The following is a 26,956-nucleotide window of genomic DNA, read 5'->3' on the forward strand; positions in this document are numbered from 1 at the left end:
TCCTTCGGCAGCACCTTCCAAAGCCATGACCTCTACCACCTGGAGGGTACAATGACAGCAGACACATGGGAACACCACCACCTGCAAGTTCCCCTCCAAGTCACTCACCATCCCGACTTGGAAATATATCAGCCGTTCCTTCACTGTCGCTGGGTCAAAATCCTGGAACTCCCTCGCTAACAGCACAGTGGGTGTACCTACACCACACGGACTGCAGCGGCTCAAGAAGGCGGCTCACCACCACCTTCTCAAGGGGTAATTAGGGATGGGCAATAAAAATGCTGGCCCAGCCAGCGACGCCCACATCCCGTGTAGAAATAAAAAAAGGATATCCCTTCACTCCTTTGCTCGATGACCGACATCAACACCCACACCTCCACTTTAAAATTCTGACCCTCATCACTTAAACCCACTCCAACTGATAAGTATGCACTGATTGAGTGTAGTTCCTACCAGATGTGACCCTAGGACATAAAACCACCCCAAATTTGCAAATGTTAGTAAACTGATCAATTGAGATGTAATCTGCGTCTAATAGCATAGAGGGAGCTTTACTCTATATCTAACCCCATGCTATACCTGTCCTGGGAGTGTTTGATGGGGATGGTGTAGAGGGAGCTTTACTCTGTATTGAACCCAGTGCTGTACCTGTCCTGGGAGTGTTTGATGGGGATGGTGTAGAGGGAGCTTTACTCTGTATTGAACCCAGTGCTATACCTGTCCTGGGAGTGTTTGATGGGGATGGTGTAGAGGGAGCTTTACTCTGTATTGAACCCAGTGCTGTACCTGTCCTGGGAGTGTTTGATGGGGATAGTGTAGAGGGAGCTTTACTCTGTATCGAACCCCGTGCTATACCTGTCCTGGGAGTGTTTGATGGGGATGGTGTAGAGGGAGCTTTACTCAGCATCTAACCCAGTGCTGTACCTGCACTGGGAGTGTTTGATGGGGACAGTGTAGAGGGAGCTTTATTCTGTATCTAACCCCGTGCTGTACCTGTCCTGGGAGTTTGATGGGGACAGTGTAGAGGGAGCTTTACTCTGTATCTAACCCCGTGCTGTACCTGCCCTGGGAATGTTTGATGGGGACGGTGCAGAGGGAGCTTTACGCTGTATCTAACCCCGTGCTGTACCTGTCCTGGGAGTGTTTGATGCGGACAGTGTAGAGGGAGCTTTACTCTGTATCTAACCCTGTGCTGTACCTGTCCTGGGAGTGTTTGATGGGGACGGTGTAGAGGGAGCTTTACTCTGTATCTAACCCCGTGCTGTACCTGCCCTGGGAGTGTTTGATGGGGACGGTGTAGAGGGAGCTTTACTCTGTATCTAACCCCGTGCTGTACCTGCCCTGGGAGTGTTTGATGGGGACGGTGTAGAGGGAGCTTTACTCTGTATCTAACCCCGTGCTGTACCTGTCCTGGGTGTGTTTGATGGGGACGGTGTAGAGGGAGCTTTACTCTGTATCTAACCCCGTGCTGTACCTGTCCTGGGAGTGTTTGATGGGGACGGTGTAGAGGGAGATGTACTCTGCATCAAGCCGCGTGCTGTGCCTGCTTGGGAAGTTTCTGCAGGAGTGCGTACAGGGATCTTTACTGTGTGCCTGCCCTGAGGGAGCTTTAACGTGTATAATCCACACTGTACCTGCCCAGGGTGTGACTGATGGGAGGTTTGCTCTGGATCTAGCCGTGTTGTATCTGGGAGTGTCTTGACAAGGACACTGAGTGAATGAACACATTCTACTCCAAGGCAATGAAACCCTTCACCTGGCTGAGAACAAAAGTCCATTCAAAAAAAAAATAATAAGATAGCCAGAGGGGAAAATAAACAGCTGGAATCAAAAGGTTAAATGCCAGGAATCTATTGCTCATAGTCTTACTCTGCCTAAGTTATTCTTGATGCTGAGGGAAGGGAAAAAAACATGTTTAGTGCGCAGCGAGAAGGGAAAATATTATGCCCCAGAGCGCAGAAAATTAATTTTGAGGTCTCCTGTCCTTTTGGTTGAAAGGGTTTTGATTATAAATTGCATCGGACATGTCTGAAAGCACAGCCAAAAAAATAATAATTAACTCTTTCAGACCACAGGACGGTGGATAACAATTTAGTGTTAAGAGGGGAGTAGCTTGTGCCAGCTGCTGCCATTGTGCTCTCTCCCCCCACCCCTCCCCGAGGAGCCCACTTGCAGGCTTTGCACGCTCTCGATGTGTCAGGTCCACAGGGAGGGACTGGGGCTGTTGAGCAGAAGAGTTAGGGGGCAGGAGTAGGCCCTTCAGCACCCCACCGCCCCCCTCCCCAATTCAATAAGGTTGTGGCTGATCCGATTGTGGCCTCAACTCCACTTTCCTGCCCGTCCCCCGTAACCCTCGACCCCCCTCGTCGATCAGAAATCTGTCTCACTCGGCCTTGAATACATTCAGTGACCCGGCCTCCGCTGCTCTCCGGGAGAGTGTGTTCCACAGACTGACCGCCCTCTGAGAGAAGAAATCCCCCCTCATCTCTTGTCTTCAATGGGAGACCCCTTATTCTGAAACTGTGCCCCCGCCTCTCTCGTTCTAGGTTTCCCCCATGAGGGGGAAACATCCTCTCAGCATCCACCCTGTCAAGTCCATAGAATCCAATATGTTTCGATAAGATCACCTCTCATTCTTCTAAACTCCAATGGGTAGAGGCCCAACCTGCTCAACCTTTCCTCATAAGACAAACCCCCTTCATCCCAGGAATCGGCCGAGTGAACCTTCTCTGGACTGCTTCCAATGCGAGTGCATCCCTCCTGAAGTACGTCACTTGGAAATAGCAAGACCTACCGTCTGCAGATCTTGCCCACCTGATCCATCCTTGGCAAGGCCAAAGCTACTGTCCTTGGTGCTCCTTCGCCGCCCGTTCCCTCCCCGGTCCATGGCTGAGCCAGGCTGTGCGCAACCTCTCAACCCAAGCTGAGCGGCCGACCCCACCGTCCCCTCCACTGCCAAGAATGCCCCACTCTCACCTCCGTGATAGCTCCTCTCTCCGCCCCTTCCTCAGCCATTCAGCTGTCCAATCTCTCCCCCCGCCCCACCCTCCCGTACCTTTATTACCTCCGGACTCGACTATTCCGATGCTTTCCTGGCCGGCTTTTGAGTTGGGAGCTCATCCAACCAAGGCTCTGCAATCTGGATCCAAACTCGTACTGACTGCCGTTTACCCATCTCCCCCCACCTCCCCTGTTCTCTTCGACTTACATGGGCTCCCAATCCACCAGCTTTGCAACAACCTCCAGTCCAACAATCCCCCCGTGAACGCTGCGCTCCTCCAATTCTGGCCTCTTGTGCATTCCCCCACTTCCTCTGACCAACAATGGTTGGGCACGCCTTCCGCTGTCTAGGCCCCCCAAGCTCTCGCATTCTCTCCCCTCCTTCTCTACCGTTTAAACTTGGCTCTTTGATCAAGTGCCCCTTACTTCTCCTCAGTGCTCATTACTGTCCGATTGTGCTCCTGTGGGGGAGATGGTGGCGCAGTGTTAATGTCACTGGACCACCGCTCCAGAGGCCCAGGCTAATGCTCGGGTTCAACTGGGTAGCTGGTGGAATTTAAATTCAATCAACAAGTCTGGAATATAAAGATAGCCTTAGCCACAGTGACCGAGAAACTATCATCGATTGTCACAAAAACCCCATCTGGCCCACTGATGTTCCTCAGGGAAGGACGTCTGCCGTCCTTACCCGGTCTGGCCTACACGCGACTCCAGAGCCCACGGCAACGCTGAACCGCCCCTCGGAAATTGCCCCCACACTCAGTTCAAGGGCAATTAGGGGGCGGGCAACAAACGCTGACCTCGCTGGCGGGGCCCACGCCCCGTGAGAGAATAAAATAAAAACCCTTGGCCAATTCTCCGCCAAAAGCAGCGGAGGGCCGGGTCGTTGTTTTAAAAAAAAAAAATAGCACGGCCCAGTTAGGCAAGTCTTTGGTCTACAAGGAGTCGAGGGTTATGAAGGGGCACAGGCAGGGAATTGGGAGTTAAAGCCACAATCAGATCAGCCGCGATCTTACTGAATGCCAGGGCAGGCTCAATGGGCCCCGAGGGCCTACTCCTATTTCATACTTCTTAATTCCACTCCTATTTTTTTTATATTTGTTCATGAGATGTGGGCGCTGCTGGCCATTTATTGCCCAGCCCCAATTGCCCTCACTCAGAGGGGCATTTAAGAGTCAACCCCGTTGCTGTGGGTCCGGAGTCACGTGTCGGCCAGACCGGGTAAGGGCGGCAGATTTCCTTCCCTACAGGAAGGTTTTTTTTTTACGACAATCGGCGATGGTTTCACGGTCGCCGTTTTAAGACTTTTTTAATTTCAGATTTTTATTGAATTGAAACTCCACCATCTGCCGTGGCGGGATTCGAACCCGGGTCCCCAGGGCCTCGCCACCTCTCGCAAGGGGCTCGGCGGCTCTGTGCAAGGTCTGGGCGAGCCACGGGGCCTAGGCCACAGGGTCGTGGGCCCCTCAGCCCCTGACCTGGAAGGTGTGCTGCTCTCCGGGGCTCCGCTGACCGGGCGGCAACATGAATGGGACCGGGGAGGGGTTGGATAGGGGCGGTGGTGAGGAGCAGTTGTTGGGGAAAACTAGACACACCTAGGGTTCTTCATGCTCTAGGTGAATCTACAAGGGTAACCACCCCCCCCCCCCCCCCCGCCCCATCCTAACTGAGGTAGCACCAGCTAGGCAAGCAGGAGAAACTTCGTGCCCTCCCGCGCCCCACCCTGCACTGGCGAGCAGCTGATGTTGAGCAGTGAGCCTACGGACACTCGCGTCACTAGACTTCTTGCAGACTTGATGTGCAGTCTGAGACTCGAACCTGCTGTGGGCCATCAGCAGCAGCAGCAGCAGAATTATATCCAACCACAATCTGTAACCTCATGGCCCGGCAGAGGGGGACGGGGGCATGCCAGGAGCAGCACCAGGTGTGCCTAAAAATGAGGTGCCACCTAAAAATGGTGATGCTGCAACACAGGACTACTCGCAGCGGAAGCAGCACGCGACTGACAAGAGCTCAAAGCGTTCCCACAACCAATGGGTCCAGATCAAAGCTCTGCAGTCCTGCCACACGCAATCGTGGACACTTAAAACAACTAACAGGAGCTATTCCCATCCTCAATCCACTATCAACATCCTGGGGGGTTACCATTGACCAGAAACTGAACTGGTCCAGACATATAAATACTGTGGCTACAAGAGCAGGGTCAGAGGCTGGGAATCCTGCAGTGAGCAACTCACCTCCTGACTCCCCCAAAGCCTGTCCACCATCTACAAGGCACAAGTCAGGAGTGTGATGGGACACTCCCCACTTGCCTGGATGAGTGCAGCTCCCACAACGCCCAAGAAGCTCGACACCATCCAGGACAAAGCAGCACCGCTTGATCGGCACCCCATCCACAAACATTCACTCCCTCCACCACCGACGCACAGGGGCAGCAGTGTGTACGCGCCATCGACAAGATGCACTGCAGCAACTCGCCAAGGCTCCTTCGGCAGCGCTGCCCAAACCCACGACCTCTACCATCTAGAAGGACAATGGCAGCAGACGCACGGGGAACACCACCACCTGCAAGTTCCCCTCCGAGCCCCACACACCATCCCGACTTGGAAATACATAGGGCCGTTCCTTCGCTGTCGCTGGGTCAAAATCAAGCGTTCCTAACGCCACACGGGCTGCGGCGGTTCGGGTGAGGCGATGGAGGGGGATGATGGAGGAGGCTGGTGTGAAGAATGAACACTGGCACGGAGCAGATGAGCCGAATGGGCCTGTCTCGGTGCTTGCGAAACCCCGTACATGCCAGGGAAAAAAAAAAGATTCCTGTAGAACCGGTTCCAACCCTCGCAAATCACGAGCCGTGGCAGTGTGTCCTGGGGCAGGAGCTCAGCTTGGTTGCTGCGTTGACATCAGCAGATTCTTCCAGTCCGCAGCCTCTCCTCAGAGCCTCCCCCCAACCCCCACTTCCACGGGGTGCGGCCTCACGAGCGCAAGACCCCGCGCTCCCCCAGCAACTCACCGAGCTCCACGGGCCCCGCAAACAGGGCGACGCGCCGCAGCGGACTGACCCCGCGGCCGCGATTCTCCTCCCGCGCGTCGTGGCTCGAGCGACGGAGGGGCCCCACCCTCTGCCAGGGCCACCCAGCCTTGAACACGAACACTCTCGCACGTGCCGTAAGGAAACCAGTTAAAAAAAAAATCAATAAAACAAGTTTTTCTTTTATTAGGGGAAGTGTATTCGGAGGGGGGGGGGTGGAGAACGTGATTTTTTTGCACCAAAGCTGAAAACCAAGTCTAACATGATTCTCTCTAAATCGATTCGTCCACAATTACAAAGGCTTCAACATTGTCTTTAAAAAAAAGAAGTTACTTCCCACGGCCGCGAGCAAGTGAAGGGATATTAACTCGGTCAGGCCACGCTTTCACCACGCGTCGTATCAAATGTCTTAAAAAGGACTCGTATCTTAAAAACCACCCCCCCCCTCCACCTCCACATAACGGGGAGGGGTTTCGGTCAATGGACAATGGTCAACCTTTACAGCAAAGCTGCAACGGGTGTGCCCTTCTGAGACGCCCACCCCCACCCCCAACCCCGGGAAAGTTACCTGGAGAGGACATCATGAACCGGTCATGGGTGAGGGTGAGGGTCAAGCGCTGGGCGTGCTCTCTGGCTGGGGGGGGTTGGGGGAGAAGAGGGGCAGCTCGAGGGAATGGATACAGGGATAGGAGCAGTGCTAAAAAAGGAAGCTTCTCACCACCACACACCCCACCCCCCCCAACCCTAACTCTGTGACACAGCTATTCGTCCACCCCCTTGGCCAACGCAAAGGCGTGCGGCTCCGATGGGAAGGCCCGTCTGCCCACTGGGGGGAGAGAGGGGAGTGGGGTGTGTGGGGGGGTCTGAATTTCACGTCGAACGTCCAAAAGGAGGGAAACACCGCCTCCTCGCAATTCGACCGGGGCAATAATAACAATAAAAATAAAAGCAAGCCGGGTGATTGCAGAGTCCACCTCAGGCGGAGGACCAGCAGGTGGAGCTCTTGGTGGCCCCGCCGCGGGTCTCATTTGGATATATATATATATATATATCTGCGCGGGAGCCGGGAAATATCGAACGAGCCCCCGCCAAGCTCTCGGTCAGAGTGTCGGCACTCCTCCAGCTGGACTGGGGGGGTTGGGGCTGCGAGGAGTGCCGAGGGGGAATTTCCGACTCGCCTGCCTGAGTGGGCACGCGGAGAGGGAGACGGGGGGGGTGGTATCTGGGGAGAAGCCTAGGCTTTTTTTAAAAAATTGTATTTTAAACGAGCAGTGCAAAAAGGCAGAGCCCTCACGTCCGGAGCATCGGGTTGTGGGCTCGAGGCTGAGTGGGCGGGGGCCTCGATCCCACCTGTGTGGTCGAGATGGGGGTGGGGAGGGGGCGCCAGGACTACAACGTCCTAACTCTAGCGTCCTTTTCCACCCATGGCTCTCCTCACGCTAGACAGGGTGGGGGGGGGGGAGAGTAGGTACAATGATGGGGGTACAAAGCAGAAGGAAAAAACGCTCCATCTCCTCAGCACCACAGGGATGAAGCTCAGTCACTCAACACACACACACACACACAGACACACACAGACACACACAGACACACACAGACACACACACACACACACACACACACACACACACACACACACACACACACACACATCCTGCCAGGTGTACGATGTACTGAGAGTGCCCCAACCAATGATACCACACCCCACCCACCCTCCCCCCACCCACCAGCACCCACCCACCCCCACCCACCCAACCACCCACCCAGCGCTGCTGTCACTCGTTGGGCGATGGGCCGGCTTCTGGGAACCCAGTCAGGTCGAAGGTCAGCACTTTGCTGATGACGCAGTCCCCTTGCTGGGAGAGAGAGAGAGAGAGAGAGAGAGAGAGGGAAGAAAATATTAGATGAAACAAGAAGGGACGTTCCTCACCCTACCCTCGAGGAGGCACGTGGGGAGTATTACTGCAAGTTCTCTGCCGATCGCACCCACCTGGAGCGCCCGTTAGGGGGGTTCAAACAGAGACGGGGTGGAGGGCAGTTGGAAATATTCACCCCTCTCCTGCCCCATTAGCCGCCCTTCCCTCTTATCTCCGCGCCTGGCTCCACGGGGCTAAAACCGCGCTTGGCTGCATCACGGGGCGCGCCCATACAGCCGTATAAAAAATCCTTTGAGGGGCTTTGGCGGGGTAGATCCTGCTGTTCCTCTCCGGCCGGGGTCGGGGGGGGAGAGTCCAGGGCACAGTCTCGGGACAAGGGGTCGGCCGTTTAGGACCGAGACGAGGAGAGGTTGCCGCCCGCCCCGGGGCTTGTGAGTCTCAGGAATTCTCCAGCTCAAGAGGCCGGGAACGTTCAAGGCCGAGGCCGGCGGGATTTTTTTTTTGCCGGGGGGGGGGTGGGGGGGGCGCCGAGGTTGGTTGCGCGGGACTGGGGTGGAAGGTCGGCCACGAGCCGACCGGACGGCAGGAGCGGGTTCGAGGGAGCGAGTGGCCTTCCCTCGTCCCGGACCCTGGCGCAGTGAAGAACCTCGCCAACTCGGGCTCGGGGTTGAGCGCACTCTCAATTCTTCCGCGCCCCAGCCCCAAACCCCTCTCCACAACTGCCCTTTCCCCGGAGACCATACTTAGAGAGGGGGGGCAGGGGGTTGAGGGGGTTTCAATCAATGCGGAGAAAAGGTTAAGGGGGCAGATTTCATTGAGGCGCCCAAAATCGTTTGAAACGAGTTAAGTAGGGGTGGGGGGGGAAGGGCGGGTGGTGGGACTCATCGGACAGCTCTATCCAAGAGCCAGCACAGGCACGACGGGCCGAACGGCCTCCTCCCGCGCTCCATCGTTCTCCGATAACGTGGCGGGGGGGGGGTGGGTGGGGTGGGGGAGGTTCTCTCCCCCTTGGGGGCAGGTGACGGGTAATCAATCGGTTGACCCCACCCCCCCCACCGGGTGAGGCCAGGCCGACGAAACGCCCCGGTAACAAAGCCCCCACCCCCCCCTCCCCCCCGCCAACAGGCAGGCACAAAACAGCAGGAGCGCAGCACGGGTCTCCACCCCCCACGTGGCCCGGCAGGGGCTTTGAAACAAACGGAGAGGTCCCCGGCCAGAAGAGTCCAGCTTTCCTCTCGCAGGGCAAGCGAGAAATAAGCCAACTCCAAAAAAAAAAAGAAAAACACGTGGAGCGGCGAATTGCAGTCGCTCCCTGTTAAACATCGACACTTGGCAGTTTCCCCCCGCACCCCCCCAACCGTTGTCCTTTGCATCGCCAAGTCTATAAGCTCCAAACGAAAATAGCCGGCTTGGCGAAGGCTTTCCCCCTTCCGCAGCGCAGCGCCATTTAACCTCTCTCGGTCCTCGGTTTGAACTCCCCCCCCATCCCCCAAAACCCGAAAGCGGTAGGCAGCGGACACGGCATCAAAAGCGCCGACCGAAGGCCCAAAGTCAGACAGAGCTGACAACTTGTTTTTTTCCCAAATCTCCCCCTACCCCCTCTTTCACCGTGTCGTGTCCGCTCTCTATTCCCCTTCTCCCATCTCCCAAAGGCACCGAACTCGCGACGGGGTAAAAGATTCACGATCCCTCGGGGAGAAGAAGTTTCTCCTCGTCTCAGGCGGCTAAGGCCCAACCCCCCCTTTATCGCGAGACTGTTTCGTAGACTCTCCAGTTGGGGGGGGGTTGGGCGTGATGGGGAAGCAACTTCTCAGGGTCTGCCCTGTCAAACCCTCTACTGTGCGTGTCCAGTTCAACTGCTGGGGGCAACGGAGTGAGGGGGGTGGGGTGGGGTCATTTTGGGGTGAAAAATCAGGATGGGAGTTAAAAATGGCATCATTTTAACAGGGGGGGGGGGTGGGGCGTTCAGGGAACGGAGAGGCCTGAGGATTCAGGCGCACGGAGGTGGTGGGATAAGTCGCTAAGGCAACTTTATACAAAATAATGCGTAGGGAGGAGTAGGTGACGTAGTGATCATGTCACTGGACTAGTAATCCAGAAACTCAGGCTAATGCTCTGGGGGTGTTGGGGAGGGTACAGTGAGCAAGAGCTCAAATCCCACCACCCGTGCGATTTGAATTCAGTTAATAAATCTGGAATTGAAAAGCTCGTCTCAGCAATGGTGACCATTAGAAGAGTGAGGGGAGGGGGGGTGGGGGGGTGATTTGATTGAAGTGTACGAGATCCTGAACGACCTCGACAAGGTGAACGTGGAAAGGGTGTTTCCTCTTGTGGGTGAGTCCAGAACTAGTTGGGGGGAGGGTCACAGTTTTAAAATTAGCGGTCGTCCTTTTTAGGACAGAGAGGAGGAGAAATTTTTTCTCTCTCGGGCGGGGGGGGGGTGGTTTGGTGCGACTTTGGAACTCTCTGCCTCAGGGGGTGGGGGTCGTTGAATATTTTTTAAGGCAGAGGCGGGTTGATTCCCTTGCCTGACAGGAATTTAAGGTTATCGGGGTTGGTGGGGGGGGGGGGTAGACGGGAATGTGGAATCCCAAACACAAACCGATCAGCCAAACGGAGCAGGCTTGAGGGGCCGAATGGTCTACTCCTGCTCCTATTTCTTTTGTTCTAAACCATTGTCGGTTGTCGTTAAAAACCCCCATCTGGGTCACTAATGCCCCTTTGGGGGAGGGAAATCTGCCGTCCTTCCCCGGTCTGGCCTACATGTGACTCCAGACCTCACAGCGATGTGGCTGATTCTTAACTGCCCCCCTCCTCTGAAATGGCCCTAGCGAGCCACTCAGCTCAAGGGGCAATTAGGGATGGGCGGCAAATGCCGGGTTAGCCAGCGGCGCGCCCACGTCCCGCGAAGGGATAAATAAAAAGGACAAGAAAGCTGCGCTAATCCCCTTCGTGAAACACTGGTCGGGGCTGGAGTACCGCGTCCCAACTCTGGGGGCCCTGCACCTTCGGGGAGGACGTCAGGGCCTTGGAGAGGGTGCCTGCGGAGGAGGTTTGCAAGGACGGTCCCAGAGATAGACCATAAGACATAGGAGCAGAAATTAGGCCAATCGGTCCATCGAGTCTGCTCCGCCATTCAATCACGGCTGATAAGTTTCTCAACCCCATTCTCCCGCCTTCTCCCCGTCACCTTTGATCCCCCTTACCAATCAAGAACCCTATCTATCTCGGTCTTAAATACACTCAATGACCTGGCCTCCACAGCCTTCTGTGGCAATGAATTCCATAGATTCACCCACTCTCTCTGGCTAAAGAAGTTTCTTTAGATGAGGGGCTTCGGTTAACGTGGAGAATGTGGGATTGTTCTCCTTAGGACAGAGGAGGCTAAGTTGGGGAGGGGTGGGGGGAGGAGATTTAATTGAGGCGTTCAAAATCATGAAATGCTTTGAGGGAGTAAGTAAGGAGAAATTGTTTCTAGTGGCAGGAGGCTCGAAAGCCAGAGGAACGCAGACTTATAGACAATTAGCAAAAGTAATGCCACACACACGGGCGAGTTTCATGATCTAAAATGCACTTCCGGGAGGTGCAGCGGAAGTCGATTAAACGGCAACTTTCTGAAGAGAACAGGATGCATGCTTGAAAGAGAAAAGCATGAACCGTAGTAGGGCTAGGGAGAGTGAGGCTCGAACGCCGCCGAAAAGAGAGTGGGGGGTGGGGGAATGCTGCCGAAGCTTCTCGTCTCGCGCTCACCGGGACAAATGCAAGAATGCCAAATTTCAAACAATCACAACAACGCAGGCTACGGGGGGGGAAAAGGGCGCCGGGCTGGTCGGCCAAGTCGGCTCTGACTGGCCGAGCTGTTCTCGCGGGAAAAGCAAACAGGGGACTACAGGCTCCCAAGTAATTCAAAAAAAAAGGCACAAGGCTTGAACATGTTCCTTTTGTTTGCAGAGGACGGTAATAGTTCAGCCCCATCTGGTCCAGCTCTGGGCGCCAAATTCAAGGAAGGATGCGAAGGCACTGGAGAGAGTACAGAGGAGATTCACAGGCATGATGCCCAGGATGAAGAACTGTGGCTACGAGCGTAGATTGGAGAGGGCGGGACTGTTTTCCTCGGTGGGGGGGAAAAGGCGGCTGAGAGGAGGCTCGATAGAGGCATTCAAGATACCTGAGGGTAAATAGCGAGAAACTGTTCCCACTCAAAAGAGAACATCGAGTGCTAGAGGGCACAGGTTCAAAATAATTGGTAAAAAGGAGTAAATGTGACGCGGGGAAAGATTTTTTCACCCAGGGAGAGGGTGGTCGGAGTCTGGAACGAGGGGGCGGCGGAGGCAGGTTCGACCGAGGTATTCAAAAAAGGGAATTGGATCGCTCCCTGAACGGAGAGAACGTGCAAGGTTACGGGGATAAGGCAGGGGAGTGGGACGGGGCGGACAGGCTCGTTCGGAGAGCCAGTGCGGGCTCAATGGGCCGAATGGCCTCCCTTCTGTGCTGTAATGATTCTGTGGGGGTGGGGGAGAGACGCAAAATCTGCTAGAAGCCGGATGAAATAAATTTCCTACTAATTCCCACGTCTAGCGCGTTTGGTTACGTTCAGGCAGGGCAAGAGGGTAAAACCTCGAGCTGTCACATACCTCGGGGTAGACTCCGATGAGAGCGTCGGCCTTGGTGTAGAATTCCTCTTTCAGGGAAATGACCACAGCCTGGAAGTTCGACACGGACTGCTCCTTGATGTAGTTTGCGACCTGAAAACAGCAAAGGGGCCGCCTGAAAACTCATTCCCCAAAATCCTTCCCCTCGGCCAAAGGTTCTGACTCATGCCAGGGGCGCGAGGCCTCTGCACCATACGCACATCCCCTGATAGGAGGAGAGCTATTCGGCCACCTTGGGGCACCATCGCTCTGCAGCACAGGATACTGGACCAGCAGGCGAGCCAAATACAGCACTCGCTCCATTTGATCCCAGACAGCCATGACGGGAGTGTAATCTGAAGGCATCCGGCGTTCCACTCCTCAGCAGCTGAACCTGGGAAAAGAGGGGAGGGGAGCTGGTGGGGAGCTATCTCTCTCATCTCCCTACACTAGCTGCATTTGACGGGTCAGGCACAGCTACACGGCTACTTACCGGGGGGTGCAGGAATCAGATCAAGGGTGAGGCCCAGTGTGAGTGAGGGACGAGGGCGAGCGAGCGTCAGGGTGTGAGGGGCGAGGGCGAGCGTCAGGGTGTGAGGGGCGAGGCCGAGTATCAGGGTGTGAGGGACGAGTGAGAGTATCAGGGTGTGAGGGACGAGTGCGAGAGAGAGTATCAGGGTGTGAGGGACGAGTGCGAGAGAGAGTATCAGGGTGTGAGGGACGAGTGCGAGAGAGAGTATCAGGGTGTGAGGGACGAGTGAGAGTATCAGGGTGTGAGTGACGAGTGAGAGTATCAGGGTGTGAGGGACGAGTGAGAGTATCAGGGTGTGAGGGACGAGTGCGAGAGAGAGTATCAGGGTGTGAGTGACGAGTGAGTGTATCAAGGTGTGAGGGACGAGAGAGAGTATCAGGGTGTGAGGGACGAGAGAGAGTATCAGGGTGTGAGTGACGAGTGAGAGTATCAGGGTGTGAGTGACGAGTGAGAGTATCAGGGTGCGAGTGACGAGTGAGAGTATCAGGGTGTGAGTGACGAGTGAGAGTATCAGGGTGTGAGGGACGAGAGAGAGTATCAGGGTGTGAGGGACGAGTGCGAGTATCAGGGTGTGAGGGACGAGTGAGAGTATCAGGGTGTGAGGGACGAGTGCGACTATCAGGGTGTGAGGGACGAGTGCGAGTATCAGGGTGTGAGGGGCGAGGGCGAGCGTCAGGGTGTGAGGGGCGAGGCCGAGTATCAGGGTGTGAGGGACGAGTGAGAGTATCAGGGTGTGAGGGACGAGTGCGAGAGAGAGTATCAGGGTGTGAGGGACGAGTGCGAGAGAGAGTATCAGGGTGTGAGGGACGAGTGAGAGTATCAGGGTGTGAGTGACGAGTGAGAGTATCAGGGTGTGAGGGACGAGAGAGAATCAGGGTGTGAGGGACGAGTGCGAGAGAGAGTATCAGGGTGTGAGTGACGAGTGAGTGTATCAAGGTGTGAGGGACGAGAGAGAGTATCAGGGTGTGAGGGACGAGAGAGAGTATCAGGGTGTGAGTGACGAGTGAGAGTATCAGGGTGTGAGTGACGAGTGAGAGTATCAGGGTGCGAGTGACGAGTGAGAGTATCAGGGTGTGAGTGACGAGTGAGAGTATCAGGGTGTGAGGGACGAGTGAGAGTATCAGGGTGTGAGGGACGAGTGAGAGTATCAGGGTGTGAGGGACGAGTGCGAGTATCAGGGTGTGAGGGACGAGTGCGAGTATCAGGGTGTGAGGGACGAGTGCGAGTATCAGGGTGTGAGGGACGAGTGCGAGTATCAGGGTGTGAGGGACGAGTGCGAGTATCAGGGTGTGAGGGACGAGTGCGAGTATCAGGGTGTGAGGGACGAGTGCGAGTATCAGGGTGTGAGGGACGAGTGCGAGTATCAGGGTGTGAGGGACGAGTGAGAGTATCAGGGTGTGAGGGATGAGTGAGAATGAGAGTATCAGAGTGTGAGTGACGAGTGAGAGTGAGAATATCAGGGTGTGAGAGACGAGTGCGAGTGAGAGTATCAGGGTGTGAGAGACGAGTGAGAGTATCAGGGTGTGAGTGACGAGTGAGAGTGAGAGTACCAGGGTGACTGACGAGTGAGAGTGAGAGTACCAGGGTGACTGACGAGTGAGAGTATCAGGGTGTGAGGGACGAGTGAGAGTGAGAGTATCAGGGTGTGAGTGACGAGTGAGAGTATCAGGGTGTGAGTGACGAGTGAGAGTATCAGGGTGTGAGTGACGAGTGCGAGTGAGAGTATCAGGGTGTGAGAGGCGAGTGAGAGTATCAGGGTGTGAGAGACGAGTGAGAGTATCAGGGTGTGAGGGACGAGTGAGAGTATCAGGGTGTGAGGGACGAGTGAGAGTATCAGGGTGTGAGGGACGAGTGAGAGTATCAGGGTGTGAGGGACGAGTGAGAGTATCAGGGTGTGAGTGACGAGTGCGAGTATCAGGGTGTGAGTGACGAGTGCGAGTATCAGGGTGTGAGTGACGAGTGCGAGTATCAGGGTGTGAGTGACGAGTGCGAGAGAGAGTATCAGGGTGAGGGACGAGTGAGAGTATCAGGGTGAGAGTGACGAGTGTGAGTGAGAGTATCAGGGTGTGAGTGACGAGTGCGAGAGAGTGTATCAGGGTGTGAGGGACGAGTGAGAGAGAGAGTATTGGGTGTGAGGGACGAGTGAGAGTATCAGGGTGTGAGTGACGAGTACGAGTGAGAGTATCAGGGTGTGAGGGACGAGTGAGAGTGAGAGTATCAGGGTGTGAGTGACGAGTGCGAGAGTATCAGGTGTGAGGGACGAGTGAGAGTGAGAGTATCAGGGTGTGAGTGACGAGTGCGAGAGAGAGTATCAGGGTGTGAGGGACGAGTGAGAGAGAGAGTATTGGGTGTGAGGGACGAGTGAGAGTATCAGGGTGTGAGTGACGAGTACGAGTGAGAGTATCAGGGTGTGAGGGACGAGTGAGAGTGAGAGTATCAGGGTGTGAGTGACGAGTGCGAGAGTATCAGGTGTGAGGGACGAGTGAGAGTGAGAGTATCAGGGTGTGAGTGACGAGTGCGAGAGAGAGTATTAGGGTGTGAGTGACGAGTGCGAGTGAGAGTATCAGGGTGTGAGTGACGAGTGAGAGTATCAGGGTGTGAGTGACGAGTGAGAGTATCAGGGTGTGAGTGATGAGTGAGTATCAGGGTGTGAGGGACGAGTGCGAGTGAGAGTATCAGGGTGTGAGGGACGAGTGCGAGAGAGAGTATCGGGTGTGAGGAACGAGTGCGAGAGAGAGTATCAGGGTGTGAGGGACGAGTGAGAGTGAGAGTATCAGGGTGTGAGTGACGAGTGCGAGAGAGAGTAACAGGTGTGAGGGACGAGTGAGAGTATCAGGGTGTTAGTGACGAGTGTGAGTGAGAGTATCAGGGTGTGAGTGACGAGTGCGAGAGAGAGTATCAGGGTGTGAGTGACGAGTGCGAGTGAGAGTATCAGGGTGTGAGTGACGAGTGCGAGTGAGAGTATCAGGGTGTGAGTGACGAGTGAGAGTATCAGGGTGTGAGTGATGAGTGAGAGTATCAGGGTGTGAGGGACGAGTGCGAGTGAGAGTATCAGGGTGTGAGTGACGAGTGCGAGTGAGAGTATCAGGGTGTGAGGGACGAGTGAGTATCAGGGTGTGAGTGACGAGTGCGAGTGAGAGTATCAGGGTGTGAGGGACGAGTGAGAGCATCAGGGTGTGAGGGACGAGTGAGATTATCAGGGTGAGAGTGATGAGTGAGAGTATCAGGGTGTGAGGGACGAGTGCGAGAGAGTATCAGGGTGAGGGACGAGTGAGAGTATCAGGGTGTGAGGGACGAGTGAGAGTATCTGGGTGTGAGGGACGAGTGAGAGTATCGGGGTGTGAGGGACGAGTGAGAGTATCGGGGGGTGAGGGACGAGTGAGAGTACCGGGGTGTGGGGGACGAGTGAGAGTATCAGGGTGAGAGTGATGAATGAGAGTATCAGGGTGAGAGTGATGAGTGAGAGTATCAGGGTGTGAGTGACGAGTGCGAGAGAGAGTATCAGGTGTGAGGGACGAGTGAGAGTGAGAGTATCAGGGTGTGAGTGACGAGTGCGAGAGAGAGTATCAGGGTCTGAGTGACGAGTGCGAGTGAGAGTATCAGGGTGTGAGTGACGAGTGAGTATCAGGGTGAGTGACGAGTGCGAGTGAGAGTATCAGGGTGTGAGGGACGCGTGAGAGTATCAGGGTGAGAGTGCTGAGTGAGAGTATCAGGGTGTGAGGGACGAGTGCGAGAGAGAGTATTAGGGTGAGGGACGAGTGAGAGTATCAGGGTGAGTGACGAGTGTGAGTGAGAGTATCAGGGTGTGAGGGACGAGTGAGAGTATCTGGGTGTGAGGGACGAGTGAGAGTATCGGGGTGTGAGGGACGAGTGAGAGTATCGGGGGGTGAGGGACGAGTGAGAGTATCGGGGGGGTGAGGGACGAGTGAGAGTATCGGGGTGTGGGGGACGAGTGAGAGTATCAGGTTGAGAGTGATGAATGAGAGTATCAGGGTGAGAGTGATGAGTGAGAGTATCAGGATGTGAGTGACGAGTGCGAGAGAGAGTATCAGGTGTGAGGGACGAGTGAGAGTGAGAGTATCAGGGTGTGAGTGACGAGTGCGAGAGAGAGTATCAGGGTCTGAGTGACGAGTGCGAGTGAGAGTATCAGGGTGTGAGTGACGAGTGAGTATCAGGGTGTGAGTGATGAGTGAGAGTATCAGGGTGTGAGTGATGAGTGAGTATCAGGGTGTGAGGGACGAGTGCGAGTGAGAGTATCAGGGTGTGAGGGACGAGTGCGAGAGAGAGTATCGGGTGTGAGGAACGAGTGCGAGAGAGAGTATCAGGGTGTGAGGGACGAGTGAGAGTGAGAGTATCAGGGTGTGAGTGACGAGTGTGAGAGAGAGTAACAGTTGTGAGGGACGAGTGAGAGTGAGAGTATCAGGGTGTGAGTGACGAGTGAGAGTGAGAGTATCAGGGTGTGAGTGATGAGTGAGTATCAGGGTGTGAGTGACGAGTGAGAGTATCAGGGTGTGAGTGATGAGTGCGAGTATCAGGGTGTGAGTGACGAGTGAGTATCAGGGTGTGAGTGACGAGTGCGACTGAGAGTATCAGGGTGCGAGGGATGAGTGCAAGTGAGAGTATCAGGGTGTGAGTGACGAGTGAGAGTATCAGGGTTTGAGGGACGAGTGAGAGTATCAGGGTGTGAGGGACGAGTGAGAGTATCAGGGTGAGAGTGACGAGTGAGAGTATCAGGGTGTGAGGGACGAGTGCGAGTGAGAGTATCAGGGTGTGAGAGACGAGTGAGAGTATCAGGGTGAGAGTATCAGGGTGTGAGTGACGAGTGAGAGTATCAGGGTTTGAGGGACGAGTGAGAGTATCAGGGTGTGAGGGACGAGTGAGAGTATCAGGGTGTGAGTGACGAGTGAGAGTATCAGGGTGTGAGTGACGAGTGAGAGTATCAGGGTGTGAGTGACGAGTGAGAGTATCAGGGTGTGAGGGACGAGTGCGAGAGAGAGTATCAGGGTGTGAGTGACGAGTGCGAGTGAGAGTATCAGGGTGTGAGTGAGAGTATCAGGGTGTGAGTGAGAGTGAGAGAATCAGGGTGTGAGGGACGAGTGTGAGTGAGAGAATCGGGTGTGAGGGACGAGTGCGAGTGAGAGTATCAGGGTGTTAGTGACAAGTGCGAGTGAGAGTATCAGGGTGTGAGGAACGAGTGTGAGTACCAGGGTGTGAGGAACGAGTGTGAGTAACAGGGTGTGAGGGACGAGTGAGAGTATCAGGGTGTGAGGGACGAGTGCGAGTATCAGGGTGTGAGGAACCAGTGCGAGAGAGAGTATCAGGGTGTGAGGAATGAGTGAGAGAGAGAGTATCAGGGTGTGAGTGACGAGTGAGAGAGAGAGTATCAGGGTGTGAGGAACGAGTGAGAGAGAGAGTATCAGGGTGTGAGGGACGAGTGCGAGTGAGAGTATCAGGGTGTGAGTGACGAGTGAGAGTGAGAGTATCAGGGTGTGAGTGACGAGGGCGAGTGCGAGTGTCAGTGACGAGTGAGAGTGAGAGTATCAGGGTGTGAGTGACGAGTGCGAGTGAGAGTATCAGGGTGTGAGTGACAAGTGAGAGAGAATCAGGGTGTGAGTGACAAGTGAGAGAGAGAGTATCAGGGTGTGAGTGACGAGTGAGAGTACCAGGGTGTGAGTGAGAGTATCAGGGTGTGAGTGAGAGTATCAGGGTGTGAGTGAGAGTATCAGGGTGTGAGTGAGAGTATCAGCATGTGAGTGACGAGTGAGAGTATCAGGGTGTGAGTGAGAGTGAGGGAATCGGGGTGTGAGGGACGAGTGAGAGTATCAGGGTGTGAGGGACGAGTGCGAGTATCAGGGTGTGAGGAACGAGTGCGAGAGAGAGTATCAGGGTGTGAGGAATGAGTGAGAGAGAGAGTATCAGGGTGTGAGTGACGAGTGAGAGAGAGAGTATCAGGGTGTGAGGAACGAGTGAGAGTGAGAGTATCAGGGTGTGAGTGACGAGTGAGAGTGAGAGTATCAGGGTGTGAGTGACGAGGGCGAGTGCGAGTATCAGGGTGTCAGTGACGAGTGAGAGTGAGAGTATCAGGGTGTGAGTGACGAGTGCGAGTGAGAGTATCAGGGTGTGAGTGACAAGTGAGAGAGAATCAGGGTGTGAGTGACAAGTGAGAGAGAGAGTATCAGGGTGTGAGTGACGAGTGAGAGTACCAGGGTGTGAGTGAGAGTATCAGGGTGTGAGTGAGAGTATCAGGGTGTGAGTGAGAGTATCAGGGTGTGAGTGAGAGTATCAGGGTGTGAGTGAGAGTATCAGGGTGTGAGTGAGAGTATCAGCATGTGAGTGACGAGTGAGAGTATCAGGGTGTGAGTGAGAGTGAGGGAATCGGGGTGTGAGGGACGAGTGAGAGTGAGAGTATCAGGGTGTTAGTGACGAGTGCGAGTGAGAGTATCAGGGTGTTAGTGACGAGTGCGAGAGAGAGTATCAGGGTGTCAGTGACGAGTGAGAGTGAGAGTATCAGGGCGTGAGTGACGAGTGCGAGTATCAGGGTGTGAGTGACAAGTGAGAGAGAGAGTATCAGGGTGTGAGTGACAAGTGAGAGAGAGAGTATCAGGGTGTGAGTGACGAGTGAGAGTACCAGGGTGTGAGTGAGAGTATCAGGGTGTGAGTGAGAGTATCAGGGTGTGAGTGAGAGTATCAGGGTGAGTGAGAGTATCAGGGTGTGAGTGAGAGTATCAGGGTGTGAGTGAGAGTATCAGCATGTGAGTGACGAGTGAGAGTATCAGGGTGTGAGTGAGAGTGAGGGAATCGGGGTGTGAGGGACGAGTGAGAGTGAGAGTATCAGGGTGTTAGTGACGAGTGCGAGTGAGAGTATCAGGGTGTTAGTGACGAGTGCGAGAGAGAGTATCAGGGTGTTAGTGACGAGTGCGAGAGAGAGTATCAGGGTGTTAGTGACGAGTGCAAGTGAGAGTATCAGGGTGTGAGAGACGAGTGCGAGTGCGAGTATCAGGGTGTTAGTGAGAGTGAGAGAATCGGGGTGTGAGGAATGAGTGCGAGTGAGAGTATCAGGGTGTGAGGAACGAGTGCGAGTATCAGGGTGTGAGAGACGAGTGCGAGTGAGAGTATCAGGGTGTGAGGAACGAGTGAGAGTATCAGGGTGTGAGAGACAAGTGCGAGTGAGAGTATCAGGGTGTGAGAGACGAGTGCGAGTGCGAGTATCAGGGTGTGAGAGACAAGTGCGAGTGAGAGTATCACGGTGTTAGTGACGAGTGAGAGTGAGAGTATCACGGTGTTAGTGACGAGTGAGAGTGAGAGTATCAGGGTGTTAGTGACGAGTGCGAGTGAGAGTATCAGGGTGTTAGTGAGAGTGAGAGAATCGGGGTGTGAGGAATGAGTGCGAGTGAGAGTATCAGGGTGTGAGGAACGAGTGCGAGTATCAGGGTGTGAGAGACGAGTGCAAGTGAGAGTATCAGGGTGTGAGAGACAAGTGCGAGTGTGAGTATCAGGGTGTGAGAGACGAGTGCGAGTGAGAGTATCAGGGTGTGAGGAACGAGTGCGAGTATCAGGGTGTGAGAGACGAGTGCGAGTGAGAGTATCAGGGTGTGAGAGACGAGTGCGAGTGAGAGTATCAGGGTGTGAGAGACGAGTGCGAGTGTGAGTATCAGGGTGTGAGAGACGAGTGCGAGTATCAGGGTGTGAGACACGAGTGCGAGTGCGAGTATCAGGGTGTTAGTGAGTGAGAGTGAGAGAATCGGGGTGCAAGTGACTAGTGCGAGTGAGAATATCAGGTTGTGAGGGACGAGTGCGAGTATCAGGGTGTGAGTGACGAGTGCGAGAGAGTATGAGGGGCGCAAGTTAACTGACCGTGTGACCACGAGAGATAGAGAGAGGGCGTGTGCGCATGAAAAAGTGAGGAGGTGATCGAGTGAGACTGGGAATGCAAAAGAGAGCGCGAGTGTTGTTCAGGCACACACAAGAGATTCACAGCAGCACAACAGAAACCAGGGGCAACCTCCACACACAGCCCTGTGTTCCTCGGACTCCTGCACCTTCCCATGTTAAGCTTGGGGCCGGCACAGATCAGGTTGCAAGCACTCACCTTTCCAATGTTCGTATTGTCAAGGGCAGCATCAATCTCGTCCAGAACAAAGAACGGGGCTGGCTTATAGCTGGAGAAAGATGGTAGATGATGGTTAGCAGCAAGTTGACATTGCATCCCTGACCCATTTGCAAGCATGAATGAGATGGAAAAGTCAACAGGAACTAGCACAATTGGAATTTTCAGCATGGAGAGCAGGGGATTTATATTGGGTAAGGGCACGGGGTTATTGAGGAACGGTGAGAAATCAGTCGAGTTATAGCTCAAGGGGGCTGTACGGGCCTCCTCCTGTTCCTGTGTAACAGGCTCGAGAGGGGCTGAATGGCCTCCTCCTGTTCCCATGTAACAGGCTCGAGGGGCTGAATGGGCCTCTTCCTGTTCCTGTGTAACAGGCTCGAGAGGGGCTGAATGGGCCTCCTCCTGTTCCTGCATAACAGGCTCGAGAGGGGCTGAATGGGCCTCCTCCTGTTCCTGCATAACAGGCTCGAGAGAGAGGTTGAATGGGCCTCCTCCTGTTCCTGTGTAACAGGCTCGAGAGGGGCCGAATGGGTCTCCTCCTGTCCCTGTGTAACAAGCTCGAGACGGGCTGAATGGGCCTCCTCCTGTTCCTGCATAACAGGCTCGAGAGGGGCTGAATGGGCCTCCTCCTGTTCCTGCATAACAGGCTCGAGAGAGAGGCTGAATGGGCCTCCTCCTGTTCCTGTGTAACAGGCTCGAGAGGGGCCGAATGGGCCTCCTCCTGTTCCTGTGTAACAGGCTCGAGAGGGGCTGAATGGCCTCCTCCTGTTCCTGTGTAACAAGCTCGAGAGGGGCTGAATGGGCCTCCTCCTGTTCCTGTGTAACAGGCTCGAGAGGGGCTGAATGGGCCTCCTCCTGTCCCTGTGTAACAGGCTCGAGAGGGGCTGAATGGGCCTCCTCCTGTTCCTGTGTAACAGGCTCGAGAGAGGGGCTGAATGTCCTCCTCCTGTTCCTGTGTAACAGGCTCGAGAGGGGCTGAATGGGCCTCCTCCTGTTCCTGTGTAACAGGCTCGAGAGGGGCTGAATGGGCCTCCTCCTGTCCCTGTGTAACAGGCTCGAGAGGGGCTGAATGGGCCTCCTCCTGTCCCTGTGTAACAGGCTCGAGAGGGGCTGAATGGCCTCCTCCTGTCCCTGTGTAACAGGCTCGAGAGGGGCTGAATGGGCCTCCTCCTGCTCATCGATTATGCGCACAGGGGCTTCACACTGGTTCCGGGTAACCGGTTTTGCAGCCTGAAACTTACAATGTTTCACTCCAATTCGGTCCGGGTTTAAATCCAGCAGTGAAATGGGCCGCTCGACAACTCACTAGCTGCAGCACGCCACCTTACCACAGCGGGGGAGGGTCCTGGTGCACCAACACAAATATCCCTACCTGTGGATAGCAAACAACAGGGCCAAGGCTGCGACCGTCTTCTCCCCTCCGGACAAGTTATCCATGGGCCTGAACCTCTTCCCCGGAGCCACGCAGTTATAGTTGATCCCATCCAGGTACGGTTCTTCCGGATTTTCTGGGCCGAGGAAGGCCTGAGAGTGAGTGAAAACACGGTCACGGATGAATAAAAGCACACACGCACACATGCACACGCACGCACATACACATGCATGCACATGCACACGCACGCACATGCACATACACACGCACGCACATACACATGCATACGTGCACGCACATACACATGCACGCATACACGTGCACGCGCACGCACATACACACATACACGTGCACGCGCATACACGCGCACGCACACACACATGCACGCGCACACGCACGCACGCGCACACACATGCGCGCGCACGCACACGCGCACGCATACACGTGCACGCACATACACGCGCACGCACACACATGCACGTACACACACATGCACACGCATGTGCACGCGCACACATGCATGCGCACGCACACACATATGCACGCACACACACGCGCACGTGCACACACACGCACGCACATACACGTGCATACGCACACACGCGCATGCACACACATGCATACGATTTGAATCTTATATAGCGCCTGTAACATCCTAAGATGCTCACGTATACACAAAAACGATTACAACTTGAGGACATCAGGCATCAGGTGTGGGTCTCCACCTCACGCCTCAGGTTCGGAGGGTTTGAGCCCCACCCTGGGAGACCCGGCCCCAGTAATCCAGCTTCTCGTGCGTGAAACAATAAAAGGCTAGCACGCAGGTGCAGCAAGTAATTGAGGCGGCAAATGGAATCTGGGCCTGTATCGCTGGGGGGGGGGTCTGGAGTTTAAAAATAGGGAGGTCCTGTTACAACGTTACAGGGTGTTGGTGAGGCCGCACCTGTGTACAGTTTTGGTCCACGATTTTTAAAGGGAGGATATACTGGCATTGGAGACGGTTCAAAAGAGAGTCGCTAGGTTGATTCCTGGGATGAAGGGGTTGACTTATCAAGAACGGCTAAACAGGTTAGGCCTTTATTCATTAGAGTTTAGAAGAATGAGGGGTGATCTTATTGAAACGCACGAGATTCTGAGGGGGCTCGACAGGGTAGATGTTTGAGAAGGTGTTTCCGCGAGTGGGGGAATCTCGGACTAGGGGACATGGTTACAGGATAAGGGGACACTCACTTAAAACTGAGAGGTGAAGGAATTTCCTCTCTCAGGAGGGTAGTGAATGTCTGGAATTCTCTACTCCAGAGAGTTGTGGAGGCTGGATCACTGAAAGTATTTAAAAGAGGGGGTAGATAGATTTTTGAAATATCGGGGGAGTTGAGGGCTATGAGGAGCTGGCGCAAAAGAGGAGTCGAGGCCTGGGGCAGATCAGCCGCGATCCTATCGAATGGCGGGGCAGGCTGGAGGGGCCGAGTGGCCGACTCCTGCTCCTATTTCTTATGTTCTCGGGGGAACATTGCAAGTGCCAGCACGGAGGGAGCGCTGCCTTGACAGATGCGGCGTTAAGACGCAAGGCCTCTTGTGCCCTCTCAGGTACACAGGGAAGATCCTCCGGCCAGTATCGGAGGACCTAATAAAGGGAGAGAAGCGGACTTCTGCAGGCATCGGTTGACGGCACTCTGCCTCCCGGTCAGCAGGTTGCGCAGGCCCCCACCTCAAGGCTTAAGCCACACAAGCCAGGTTGACGCCCATCAGCGCCACTAGCGCAGGGGCAACACGCCATCAGAAGCGTCGTCTTCTTGGATGACCTGTTGAAAACGGAGGACCCCCCCCCCGCCTCCATCCCACCTACCGCCCGTCTGCCCTCCGACCAGGTGAACTGAAGGGGCACAGCTCCACTGACAGAGCTGCACTCTGCTACTCAGCAGCACCTTCCAAACCCACGACTTCGCACGCCGAGAAGGACAAGGGCAGCGGGTGTGTATCCCTGTCGCTGCCCCTAAAAATTCCCACCTTCAACATTCACTCCCTCCACCACCGACGCACAGGGTCAGCAGTGAGTGTACCATCTACAAGATGCACTGCAGCAACTCGCCAAGGCTCCTTCGACAGCGCCGCCCAAACCTATGACCCCTACCACCTAGAAGGGCAAGGGCAGCAGACACATGGGGAACACCACCACCGGCAAGATTTTTTAAAATTCATTCATGAGGTGTGGCTAGGCCAGCATTTATTGCCCATCCCTTTGTTCAGAGGGGCATTTAAGAGCCAACCACGTTGCTGTGGTTCTGGACTCACATGTAGGCCAGACTGGGTAAGAACGGCAGATTTCCTTCCCTAAAGGGGCATTAGTGAACCAGATGGGGTTTTTGCGACAATGGGCAATGGCTTCATGGTCACCATTAGACCTTTTTCATTCCAGATTTCTACTGAATTCAAATTCCACCATCTGCTGTGGCGGGGTTCGAACCCGGGTCCCCCCCCCCACTCTCAAGTTCCCCTACGAGCCCCACACACCATCCTGACTTGGAACTACATCGGCCGTTCCTTCACTGTCGCTGGGTCAGAATCCTGGAACCCCCCCCTCCCTAACAGCGCCGCGGGCGTACCTACACCGCACACGGACTGCGGTGGCTCACCACCACCACCTTCTCAAGGGGGCAATCGGGGATGGGTAGCGTGTGCGATGATGCCCGCCATCCCACGAAAGGATAAAGAAAAGGAGGACTGGGCTAGGTGGGTTGGGGGGGATGGAGCTCGGCGCCGATCCAGCAGGGAGAGGGAGCGGCACAGGGGTAGTCGAGAAAAGGCAGTGAGCGGGCTCCGGTTTTTACAGCCCCGAAAGGGACGAGCCAGGTCCGAGCCCGGCCAGCGGGCGATCCCCGGGGCGCGCTCCGCGCCCTTACCTGCGCGCTGCTGTTCCGCGAGAGGGCCTTGTAGATCTCGTCGATGTTTGTGGCCACGGCCTCGAAGCAGGCGTTGAAGCGATCGAAGCGTTCTTTCTTGATCTGCTCGAAAGCTTGCTTGGCTTTTTTGGCTCGCTTTCGGGCGGCCTCGAACTCTGTCCGACGAAGAGGAGGAGGAAGAGGAAGGCGGTTAGAGACAGTCACACAAAAAGCTGGGGAGGGTGGTGGGGGAGGAAGGCACCATTTTAACCGCGTTATCGGACGAACTTTTTTTCAAATTTATTCTTTCGGGGGACGCAGCTGGTTAAAAACGACGGGTCGGCTGATTCATGGGGTTTGGAAAGTTTCGGGTGAAAGGCCATCTCGATCTGACATAACCTTAAATCTCTCTCTCTCTCCACAGATGCTGCCCGACCTGCTGACTATTTCCAGAACTGTTTACTGCGCACAGCGTTGGTCTCCTTATCTAAGGAAGGATGTAAATGCGTTGGAAGCAGTTCAGAGAAGTCTTTACCAGACTAATATCAGGAATGGGCGGGTTGTCCTACGAGGGAAGGTTGGACAGGTTAGGCTGGAGTTTAGAAGAGTGAGAGGCGACTTGATTGAAACCTTTTAAGATCCTGAGGGGGTCTTGGACAGGGTGGATGTGGAGAGGACGTTTCCTCTTGTGGGAGAATCTAGAACGAAGGGGTCACTGTTTAACAATAAGGGGTCGCCCATTTAAGACAGAGATGAGAAGAATTTTTCTCTGAGGGTCGTGAATCTTTGGAACTCTCTTCCTCAAAAGGCGTGGGAAGCAGAGTCTTTGAATATTTTTAAGGTCGAGGTAGATTGATTTTTGACAAGCGAGGGGGTGGGGGGGGGGGTGAAAAGTTATGGGGGCAGGTGGGAATGTGGAGTCGAGGTTACAGGTCAGCCACGAACTTATTAAATGGCGGAGCAGGCTCGAGGGGCCGAGTGGCCCTACTCCTGCTCCTATGTTTTAATTCCATTACAGCCTCGGTCTGTCTTTTCAGTTACTTCAGGCCTCAATCTCCTACTCACGGCCCACTGCTGCTGTGGCCTACCTGTGGGTCAGCGCACCTTGGAATAGAGAAGGCAGAGGGGGGAGGGGGGGTGACCTGATAGAGGTCTTTGAAACAATGAAAGCGTAGGCGTAGAGAAAATGGTTTCATCGCTCTCACCGCCCGAGGAGAGCCCCCAACTCTCCTCCGCTCCACTGGGGTCCTGTGACCCCCCCTTTGCCAGGCCGCCAGAGTTTAGTTGGAAGCTATGCTCCCGACCGTGCTGGCTACCCTTCACATCCTCTATAAACGGCTCCCTCTCCTCAGTCACCTCCTCCCAGGGCCCCAGGCTGTCCCCAGCCTTCCCCCACCTCTTTAAACGAAGCCCGCCCGACACTCAGGGCTTCTGGGCTCAACGTTGGCCCCCAACCCCGGCCTCGAACGGCCTCCGTCGTACAGCAGCCAAGCCAGGGCAACGCGAGCTGGGGCTGGGATGGGTTGG

General features: G+C 55.0%; 1 protein-coding gene across 1 annotated transcript in view; it reads right to left on the reverse strand.

Annotated features, from left to right (window-relative positions):
* Positions 1-7,788: 7,788 nt before the first annotated feature.
* The window catches only part of LOC144673124 (structural maintenance of chromosomes protein 1A-like), a 58,804-nt gene continuing 39,636 nt past the window's right edge, over positions 7,789-26,956 (reverse strand). The window contains exons 22-26 of the mRNA XM_078535109.1: positions 25,451-25,605; positions 22,551-22,702; positions 21,161-21,230; positions 12,543-12,653; positions 7,789-7,887 (exon numbers count right to left, since the gene is read on the reverse strand). Coding sequence (XP_078391235.1) covers positions 7,807-7,887; positions 12,543-12,653; positions 21,161-21,230; positions 22,551-22,702; positions 25,451-25,605 — 569 coding nt within the window. The 3' untranslated portion in view covers positions 7,789-7,806. The remainder of the gene's footprint in view (positions 7,888-12,542; positions 12,654-21,160; positions 21,231-22,550; positions 22,703-25,450; positions 25,606-26,956) is intronic.

This window comes from Cetorhinus maximus, unplaced genomic scaffold (assembly GCF_964194155.1).
Source record: "Cetorhinus maximus unplaced genomic scaffold, sCetMax3.hap1.1 HAP1_SCAFFOLD_296, whole genome shotgun sequence".
In the NCBI taxonomy this organism is placed as follows: Eukaryota; Metazoa; Chordata; class Chondrichthyes; order Lamniformes; family Cetorhinidae; genus Cetorhinus; species Cetorhinus maximus.